This window comes from Saccopteryx bilineata, chromosome 1, assembly GCF_036850765.1.
Source record: "Saccopteryx bilineata isolate mSacBil1 chromosome 1, mSacBil1_pri_phased_curated, whole genome shotgun sequence".
NCBI classification, from domain to species: domain Eukaryota; kingdom Metazoa; phylum Chordata; class Mammalia; order Chiroptera; family Emballonuridae; genus Saccopteryx; species Saccopteryx bilineata.
In genome coordinates, this window is record NC_089490.1 from 109732109 (window position 1) to 109743322 (window position 11214).

Below are 11214 nucleotides of genomic sequence, written 5' to 3' on the forward strand. Positions count from 1 at the left end.
GAATGATTCAACTACCACTTACAAGAAAGAAAAAATCAGCCAGGGATGGCAGTTCTGAAAGTGAGTATATTTATATAGAACTTTTTTTGTGTGTATATGTCAGAAACAGAGAGAGACAGAGGGAGGGACAAATAAGAACACACAGACAGGAAGGGAGAGAGAGAGATGAGAAACATCAATTCTTCATTGTGGCACCTTAGTTGTTCAATTGATTGCTTTCTCATATGTGCCTTGACCGGGGAGCTACAGCAGACTGAGTGATTCCTTGCTTAAGCCAGAGAATTTAAGCTCAAGCTGGTGACCCTTGCTCAAATCAGATGAACCTGCGCTCAATCCGGTGACCTCAGGATTTGGAATCTGGGTCCTCTGAGTCCCAGTCCGATATAGAACTTTTGTGTGAGTGTATAGATATGTGCACAACTAACTTTTTTTGTGACTTCAACCTAATCTTCTTGAATTGAACATATCTTGGATGAATTTTGAGTTCTATGTCAGTGAACTAAGATGAAAATAGAAGACAATGTTTTAGATAAGTATCATCAAATATGGTTCTGAAAACTTATAAAAACTTCCAAATGAAGATGGTCCTGTTAGTTTCTGAAGTATACTAATAACACCTGCACATATTCTGGCATACATTTGTATTATCTCAAAACTAAATCTGAAGGCAAAATCTTATAATTCAGTTAGTTAAGGTGATTTTACATGTGGCAAAAAAAGTAAAATTATGCACTTTCTGGTAGTTCAGCTTTGTCCAACATGAAAACTAAAAATGAATAAACTTAAGTTGGCAAAAGATCATTGTATATCACCTCTCTCAATATGGATTTGCATAAAGTTTGGATGATATTAAACTATTATGTTTACATTCTGTTTCAAATTTAAATATCAATTTTGGTGGTTCCGCAAAAGCAAATCTAAGCACACTCTGCATAAAACGATGAAAAACTTTTAACTTCTTGGACACTAAAAAATAAAATCCTAATCCTTTTTTTTATTTTTATTTTTTCCTCTATCTTTTTGGGTGAAAAGTCTGTCTTTAACAGAAAAAGCTCATCTATAGCAATATTATAATGCTTAAAATAAACAATTTAAACAAGACAAACTTATTTGGGAGTCTGCTTTACGTGTGAATGAATCATAGATTTTATTTTCACACACTAAATCAGAGATCACTTTCAAATATTTTAACCTGAATATCTGTCCCACATTTCAATTTCTCACTAATAATGCTATTCTTCTAAGAACAAAAAATGTAACTTCATCTATCACTATATTATCTGAACACAGTAAAATAAAAATCTAATAGTAAAATAGAGCACAGTAAAAATATAATAATTAAAACACTAGTAAAAAGATAATAGCGTAATTGAAGCCATGTTCAAAGGACTCAAAAGGAATTTAACATGGAGAAAACAGTATTGGAAGCTTTTAAAGCTCATGTGAATGAAGCACTCTAGTGTGGTCAGAAACTACATACACAATTGTAGGACACAGGTGTGTGTGTGTACATGGAACTGTAATGGGAAGTCACTCTAGCTCTCTCTCTCTATTTTTTATAAATAAAATTTTATTTTAATGGGGTGACATCAACAAATCAGGGTACACACATTCAAAGAAAACATCTCCAGGCCATCTTGTCACTTAGTCCCGTTGCATACCCATCCCCCAAAGAGAGATCGCCCTCCATCACCTCCATCCAGTTTTCTCTGTACCCCTCCCCCTCCCCTTTCTCCTCTCCCTCCCTCCCTACCCCCACCCCCCGCAACCACCACACTCCCGTTCATGTCCCCTAGTCTCGCTTCCATGTCCCACCAATGTATGGAACCTGCAGTTCTTGTCCTTTTCCGATTCGCCCATTTCACTCTGCATAATGTTATCAAGATTCCACCATTCTGCTGTAAGTGATCCGTTGTCATCATCTCCTCTAGCTGAATAGTATACCATGGTGTATATGTGCCCCATCTTCTTTATCCAGTCCCCTATTTTTTTTTACAGTGATTCAAAGCCTTTAAGCAAACTTTTGGCCAATACAGCAAGAATCCATAAAAAAGTAGTGTCCTTAACATGTTCACCAAGTCCAAGTTGGCCCCATCACCATGCCAAATCCCTGAAAAAATGCAACCCAACCACAGTTCTGTCTGTTAGGAGCTGTCACAGGGAGCAGGAGTCCAGGAGAAGTCCACACAGGAAAAGTCCGCATGGCACTGGAATTGTTGTCACCATTCTATACTTTGCAGCTCATGTCCAAGTCCCAATGACTGCTGCTTTTAGCTGGTAATGATTCAGGTAGACTGGAAAAGCCATTTGCAGCATGCATGGATATGAAGCTTCTGTTCTCCTCTACCTGGAGAGTTGAGACCAGGTTGCTTTTCCCTGGAGCTCTGTGACTGTGGCGTGGTAAAGAGAACCTTGGGATACACTAAGCTGGGTGGCAAAGGTAAATTCATAATATAAGTTGGCAAAAGGGGGAAAGAGAGCTCTAAATTAGGAGTAGGTCCCAGCCTGAAATATGAGTGGGACGTTGAGGTAGGAGGGATAAAGGAAACACTATATATTAAGCAAAACAGCAGAAAATAGGACTATCAACACCCACAACAGAGATCTTTGAGGGAAGAATAAAAAACCTGACTATTCAGACAAAACATAGTTAAGTGGCCCTTGTGCAAATGAGATCAGTTTACCTGCTTCTTGGAAGAAATACCCTAGGCTCGTCCACAGTGTCATAGATGGGGCCGATGGCCCTGGGCACCTTCAGCCTTCAGTGGCAAACCCCAGCTTTCTGGGCAAGGTTAGGTTATAGGTGGCTGGAACAGGGCTGGAATAGACTGAACCCTCCTTTAGAGGAGCGAGGGGGAAGCCTACCTTCCAGTGTCCCTGTTTCCTCACAGCAGAGGCATGTAAGCCTGGCAGGTTTTTTTCTTTTTTTTTTTTTTTTCTGAAGCTGGAAACGGGGAGAGACAGTCAGACAGACTCCCACATGCGCCCGACCGGGATCCACCCAGCACGCCCACCAGGGGCGCTGCTCTGCCCACCAGGGGGCGATGCTCTGCCCCTCCGGGGCGTCGCTCTGCCGCGACCAGAGCTACTCTAGCGCCTGGGGCAGAGGCCAAGGAGCCATCCCCAGTGCCCGGGCCATCTTTGCTCCAATGGAACCTTGGCTGCGGGAGGGGAAGAGAGAGACAGAGAGGAAAGAGGGGGTGAGGGTGGAGAAGCAAATGGACACTTCTCCTATGTGCCCTGGCCGGGAATCGAACCCGGGTCCCCCGCACGCCAGGCCGACGCTCTACCGCTGAGCCAACCGGCCACGGCCTGGCAGGCTTTATTTAGCTCAATGACCTTCCTTTCCACTATTGAAGTAGGACCCAGATGGCATCCTATGAGACCCCTTTGGGGCGTTGGAGCCTTTAAGGGTATATCCTAAAAGCTGGTAGTTCCCCTGATCTCTATTGGGCTTTTTCTGCCTCTAGGTATCTTAAAAGCCATGCTCAGAAGATCTCGCTGAGGGGTTTGAGGATCCCCATCCGCCTATATAAATCTTTTCCATATATCTGGAGCTATTTGGAAAAAGACAAAACAGTGTTATTAGCTGGATCTAATAAAGAAGGCAGTAGTTTGCAGGAGAAAAAGATTTGGTGTCTCCTGTTCATCAGCCTTCAAAAGAAATGTAAATTTTTTTTTTTTTTAAGTAAAAAGCATGATATGGTAGACCCATAGGAGTCATTGGCCTGGTGTGCAGGATTCCCAGTTCGATTCCTGGCTAGAGCACACAGGAGAAGCTCCCATCTACCTCTCCACCCCTCCCCCTCTCCCTCCTCTCCGCCTCTCACCTCCCCTCCCGCAGCCTAGGCTCCACCGGAGCAAAGCCACCCCGGGTACTAAGGATGGCTCCATGGCCTCCACCCCAGTCTAGCTCTATATTTTTTATATTCGCCTTCCATAGCTGGGTTATGCAGCAGGGATCAGAAGCACATAATGAGGGATGGAAATATCATCCACTTTGTGCTAGGAAAAAGAAATCAAAATCACGAAACATAGACAGATGTAAGTTTGATTTGAAATATATTGCATGTGTGCTCTGGAGAAAACCTGAGTCTCAAACTTGCTGACCTTGGTCAGGTATTGAGCGCTATCCTAGTCTTCGTATCACTAAAATGAGTACATTTATGTATCTTCATCTTAAGTCATTTTTATAAATAAATGAACTAAGATATGCCAAGTGCTTTAAACTCTGAATAGCACAGGAATGTTATAAATATTTCTCATTATTAAAAGAGAAATACCCTGTAGGGAATTTCGTTTCACTAAGTAAATTTAGGTTTGGTTTGATCACTTTTTTCCTATGTCTAACAATTTTTAATTGAATTTATTAGGGTGACACTAGTTAACATAACTGTACTATGTTTCAATAATTTTAAAGTTGATTTTGATATTCAAACATTGAAAAAAATACTTCCTCTCACCTCTATTTATGATTGTCGGTGTTCACACTACACAAGTACAATTGCACAAGTATTTCCTGTATTGTGGTTCAAGAACATTATAAAAGCTAGTGATTTACTGTCTTTTGTTCATACTATACATCTGTGTCTCACCAAAGATGATTCAAGATCACTTAAATACACAAGTTTTCTTTTTCTTTTAAATTTCCTCACGCAATTTTCTGGTTCCCAGACTTCTGCTCAATTCCGTGATCCGCCAGCGTTCTGGAGCAAGCCAACATCGTGAGTTATCTGCATCGACGCTGGAACAACGCTTCTCATGGCAGGTATGTGAGGTCCCAGTCATAAAATAAAAATAGATGTAGCAAGGGAAAGCTCTAAATTCTAAGTGGGGAATGAATTTACCAGGTTAAATTATGAGGAACATAATTCTAGCATAGAGTAGATAACAATGACCAAATATCAATGACACAATGCTTTACCAGTGCTATATAAAAATTTATCATTTTTGTTGTGACATCCAAAAACCAGTCGGATTGATAGTTTGACACATTGGACTATTGTTCATGACAGCAGTCTTTGGGAGTGTGCTAAGGTTGATGCTCAATTACTTAATGTTCAATTGTTTTGGAAAAATGACAGTAAGCAAGTTATTATTGGTATAAGAAAATATAATGTCTTTGTAAAAAAAATTGGTTGTTTATGTATCATAATGCAATGTACTGTGTAATGAATCCCGGTCCTCAAGGCATTGCCTATGCATTGGTTGGGGAACCTCTCCTCACAGTGCGTTCAGATACACGTATGTATTCTTGTCTCTGAAATCTCTACAATCCATGAGAATGTGATCTTTCTCAGAGCCGCAAATGCACTGGGATCAGAAGGAGGGCATGTCCCAAGTGGTATTTTGACAATGATGGAGAATGTTAAATAAAAACTCTGGTTTTCGACAAATTTTCATGGATGTCTGACGGGCAATGACTAGTTTTGATATCTTAAGAAACTAACATTATTAAAGGATTCTAAATTTTTCCACCTGCCGAATTAGAATCATACTACTATTTTGTGATATTTGTTGAGAAAAATAAAAGTAAATGTCTGTTATGTAAGCCCATAAAACAGATCTTGGTGCCTGTTTATCTCTTCTTACTTTAGATCTGAGCTCATTTGCTCAGTCTTTTGCTAAGTCTAAAAAAAGGTGTTAAATCCACTCTTCTGAGACAGATCTGGTAAGGAACAAAAGGTATGAATGATCTCTCAGAAGAATAAAGTGCTACATATATTTTTTCTTTTTATTGGGTGGAATTCTAAATGAATGCCTTCATTTTCCAATGTTTTATTGACAAAATGTTTCAGTTAGCAAACTGAAGAAGTTTTTGGATCCTTTATCCTTGGTTTCTGCAAGGACTTTTTTTAACGACTTCAGCCCCTGTGTTTATTATTTAACTCATCCCCCTACTTCTCTTTCTCTATAGCGTTTCAGACCGCTCCTTGGAGGTTGATTTCTGCATTTTTCGGAGTAACATGCCTTGTGTTGATGGCTACTTTAGGAATTATGTTAAAAAATAGTAAGTTTTTTAAACAAGTTTATATAAAGATCAAAACTGTGATGAAACCATTCAATATGTAAGGTTTCACTTTATTAATATGTAATATTGTGGTATTTCACAAACTTGTACCTAATTCTAATCATTTCTTATAGAATTAGATAAACAAAGTATTCAGCCAACATCATCTCCAGGACACCCCCTAGAGCTCCAGGAAGGTAGGTAGCATACTTTGGAAAACCTTTATGTTGGTAGAATAGTTTCTTGTTTTTCTTACGTAGAAGCATGGTAGAATTGTGTATAGTAATACAAGTTCACCTATTAATTGTAGAATAGTCTTATGTCATTGTTCTCTACAATAAGAAATTTTAGATTACATTGAGTATGCAAATAAATTATATATTTAATTAATAAATTAAATATTAACCTGAAATGACATTTTTCCTGTGTGAGTGTTCATGTTTAAGTAACAAATAAAAAATAAATTTAGTACAAACTACAGTTAATCCTAATTATCTGCTTTTGTTTGCTCATAACTTATACTGTTATATCTCTTTATCTTTGCTTCTATTTCTTGCATGACTCAGAATATAGTGCAGAACTTTAACCAGTAAAATCCAGTTCAAAGTGCAATTTTTTAATGTGTTTGTTTCAAAAGTTCTCCAAGTTGTCTCACCATCTTCCGTGATTATATAACAATTTACTTATATCTTTTTAGTATTTTTCTAGGTGTATTGAGACAAAATTGGCATATAACATTATTCAAGTTTAAGGTGTACCTTCTGTTGATTTGTTACACTTATATATTGCAGTATGATTGACACCATAATGTTAGCTAACAACTCCATCACTTCACATAATCACCTTTTGTTTTTTTGTACTGAGACACTTAAGGTCTATTCTTTTAGCAACTTACATGTGTACAGTACAGTATTATTAACTGTAATCACAAAGCTATGCAGTAGATTCCCAAAACTTATTCATCCTTTAACTGGAATATTTTAACCTTTGGATGAATATTCCCCATTTGTCACCACTTCACAGCCTCTGTGACCACCATTCTATGCTACAACTTCAGCATCATTCATTTGACAAAGATTTAAGTACCTACCATGTATCATGACTTTTATCGCTGAGGATAGTAAATGTTTAAGACACTATCATTCTAGAATCATTCTAAACTATATTATCGGATTTAAAGCTAATTGCTTTCTGAATAGCATTTAGAAAATAAATAATCGTATATTAAACTTATCCCTATGTACCATATTTTTTCTGACTCAGGAAGTATGCTAACATGTCTCCCTCTCTTAAACTTCTCTTTCATTGAGTCTACTTTTATATACACAGCAATACTCAACTTTGGGTCACTTTCTCAAGAGAAGTCCTTCTAAGTGCTCCCATCTTACACTCTGCTACACAATATTTTAACATATTAAACTTCCTGGGTATACTTTCCCAAATTAGCATTAAGTATAATTAGTAAATGATTGGAAATCACATAATTCTGACTCTATCTCTAGAATATAATCTCATGAGAAAGTTATATAATCCTGATTCTATCTCTAAGATATAATCCCCATGAGGAAAACAATTCAAGTCTTAGTCTCATTACTATCTCTGAATTGTGGTATACTTAATAGATTATTGATAATATTTATATAAAAAAGAATAAATAGCAAATAACTTCTGAATGAGAGTTACCATTGGTTATATTGAATCTTCAATGCTATCAATTTTGCTTTATTTTTTCTCTTAGGTTCTGGCTGCTGTTCTTGCCAAGAAAAGTGGATTGGTTACCAATGCAACTGTTATTTCATTTCTAATGAACAAAAAACTTGGTCAGAAAGCAAGAAATTCTGTGCTTCTCAAAATTCTAGTCTACTTCAATTGCTAAACAGAGATGAATTGGCATGTATTTAATTCTGATTTTCTCTATTTTATTTTGACCTAGGGATATACATTATTTAAGTAAACTGAATACTTTGAATCAAGTCTTTAATCAGATAGTAACTGGATGGTTATGTTTGAACTAATAACTTACTAATTTCCTATACCTTAAAATAATTATTATAGAATTTATGTAGAATTTTTCAATGATTTATATTATAATAAAAAAATCAAGATAAATGCCAGATAAAGTAGAAGAGACTTTTTGAGAGATTTTAAAAATAAATAATGAGTCATTATTTTTATTCAAAGGTCCACTAAATCAGTGGTCCCCAACCCCTGGGCCACGGACTGGTACCGGTCTGTGGGCCATTTGGTACTGGTCCGCAGAGAAAGAATAAATAACTTACATTATTTAAGTTTTATTTATATTTAAGTCTAAACGATGTTTTATTTTTTAAAAATGACGAGATTCCCTCTGTTACATCCGTCTAAGACTCACTCTTGAAGCTTGTTTTGTTAGTTCGACAATTATATTTAAAAATACCACAGTTTTTACGCCAGTTGCATAATTTTATTTTGTGCATTTATCCGTCCCACCTTAAAGGCCGGTCCGTGAAAATATTTTCTGACATTAAACCGGTCTGTGGCCCAAATAAGGTTGAGGACCACTGCACTAAATAACTTTGTAATTTTTTTTGCTATAATTAAATTTATAATTTCTTTTGTAATTATATAGCTGTTGTCAACATTCTGGGATATTATGTGATGTGATTATGGAGAACATGATCATAAAATTGCCCACTGCTTAAGGAAATGTGAAATTTTCTTTAGCTGTATGAAGAACCTGAACAGAGTATAGGTTGAGTAAGTTATACATAAAATTTATTCCTAAGGTACTGCTGATTTGGGATCAGACTTGATTGTTGATCCTCTACAAAGAAAGTGCTCTAAAAAAACTATAATTGTCTTTATAAAATTATTCATTTCCTCAATAAATTAGATTTCTTTCTCCATAAATGATTGAAACTGATTAATGAAAAACAAGGGTCATGTGACTATATTTCTTATATTAGAGGTTAAAAATTATTTCAGTTTAAGTGATTTAAAGGCTATATTTATCTTACGCTAGACACTGACTTTTTTGAAAGTTCATTATTCTCAGAGTAAACTGAAATTCAGCTAATATTTGTCTCTGTTTCCAAACAGCATTTTATGAAATCCAATACCTATTTTTACTGGATTGGACTTTCTTACAGTGAAAAGCATGGTGCCTGGTTGTGGGAGGATGGCTCTGCTCTCTCCCAAGATCAGTAAGTTTCTGGCTGCAAGGTCTTTTCAGTTCTTTATGAGTTTATTCTTAGATCCTACCGGAAAATGAAACCTATGTGAACAATGTAGCTCTGATAACCTACCTAAGGTATGTGTATACAGAAAAGAAAATAAATACATGTGAGTAACGATTTTAGCCCCATCTAGAACATCCACGTATATGCACAACTGACATGAAGTTAGTGTTTGTGACCATTAAAGAGGTTTTGATATATAACTGTTTTTTTCTTGCCTTGGTCCAAGTACTCGGCTGTGCTGTACATGCACAGATGCTCACACACAAAAGCTGTCCAGGAAACACAGGAGAGCCATTACTTTTTTTTTTTTTGAAGTGAGAAACCGAGAGGTATAGAGACAGACTCCCACATGCACCCCACCCGGATCCACCCCCCAAGCACACTAGGGGACGATGGTCTGCCCATCTGGGCCCTTGCTTTGTTGCAACCAGAGCCATTCTAGTGCCTGAGGCGGAGGCCATGGAGCCATTCTCAGTGCTTGGCTGACTTTGCTCCAATGGAGCCTTGGCTAGAGAAAAGAAAGAGAAAAATGAGTGGGGGAAGGGTGGAGAAGCAGATGGGCGCTTCTCTTGTGTGCTCTGATGGAGCATCAGACCTGGGACATCTATGTGCCAGGCTGATGCTCTACCATTGAGCCAACTGTCCAGGGTCCATTGCTTTCTTTATTATGGTGGAGTCCAGTGTTCTCAACATCCCTCATGCTTTAAATATTTTAGGCTTAGTTTTGTATATTAGTAATCTTAAAAATCTCATTTTCATTTATAAACACTGTGTTTGCAGCATTATACATGGCTGACTTTTATGCTCTTATTGGTTTTCTTACTAAGTTAATCAATATACCTTTAAACAAAACCAATGCAAAGTTTATCACTTATCAAAGCTGTTAATAGCAATGAAAAAAATTCTGGCCTCAGTACTATTCATTACTAGGGCAATAACTGAGTTTTTGGACTATTGTACTTGAAATAGTGAAAACTGTGATTATTGAAAGATAAAAATACAATGACTCATTATGTGACTATATCATTCAAATGCTTTAGAAAGTACTATCATTTAATAAAAAGCACCATTCCTGAACTTTCTCATTTTGTTTCCCATATGATAACATATATATATATTTTTTATTACAGATTATCATTCACTAGACATAAAAATCCAAGGGACTGCATGTCATATAGCCCAACCAAAAGTGTTTTGGATGAACCCTGCAAAAAAGAAAATTATTATATTTGTAAACAACAACTTATTTAGATATTAGGGCAGAAAGGGTGGGTAATGAAGGTACAGTATTACTAAAAGTAGTAAGTTTATCTCTTATAGTAATACTAATTATCTACTGTAAAATTATCTGTAAAATGTTTCACAATGTCTTATCATACAATATTCATGTATTTGAAACCATGTAGTCTAAAAATAATAAAATTTGTGCACTTATACTTGAGGTTATAAAGCATCAAGATGATGAATTTCATGAGTATTTTGATTTAATGCATATTTTCAATATTGAATATAATATATTTTATTTTCATTTTAATGCATGTATTCTTTTATAACGTTCTGCAGTAACTTAAATAAAACAATTCTCACAAAAAAAATACGTCAACATCATTTCAGATCTATGTGTGACGTACTAAATTGGGAATTCCCATTTTACATTTCCAAAAGCTTGTTCTTTCTGAATATCTATACATCTATAGGTTTTCATTTAGAGCTGCAAGTGCCATATGACAGTTTTCTCATGTGTATCATCTGATTTCAGAAGGAAACACACATGAGTCCTCTCTTGATGCTCCTGAGTTCTGTAGAACAATCAGACGTCTTTGGCCAAATTAGCGGTTTCAGGTGATTGCTTTCAGATTTTGTGAAGCATCTAAGTCCTGAAAACATAAATTTACAATACCTATTTCTTTTCTCTGCAGATTTTTCTTGCCTTATGCTTATCAATTAATAAAAAGTTCACAAGTGCATTGAAAAATCTTAATTTTT

General features: G+C 36.4%; 1 protein-coding gene across 1 annotated transcript; it reads left to right on the forward strand.

Annotated features, from left to right (window-relative positions):
- Window positions 1-4601: 4601 nt before the first annotated feature.
- On the forward strand, window positions 4602-10809 carry LOC136320015 (natural killer cells antigen CD94-like). The gene is made up of 6 exons (XM_066253167.1): window positions 4602-4768; window positions 5918-6010; window positions 6145-6207; window positions 7749-7900; window positions 9089-9192; window positions 10359-10809. Exons 1-6 carry the CDS (start codon window positions 4762-4764, stop codon window positions 10477-10479), a joined length of 540 nt encoding a protein of 179 aa, XP_066109264.1. The 5' UTR covers window positions 4602-4761; the 3' UTR covers window positions 10480-10809.
- The last annotated feature ends 405 nt before the right edge of the window (window positions 10810-11214 follow it).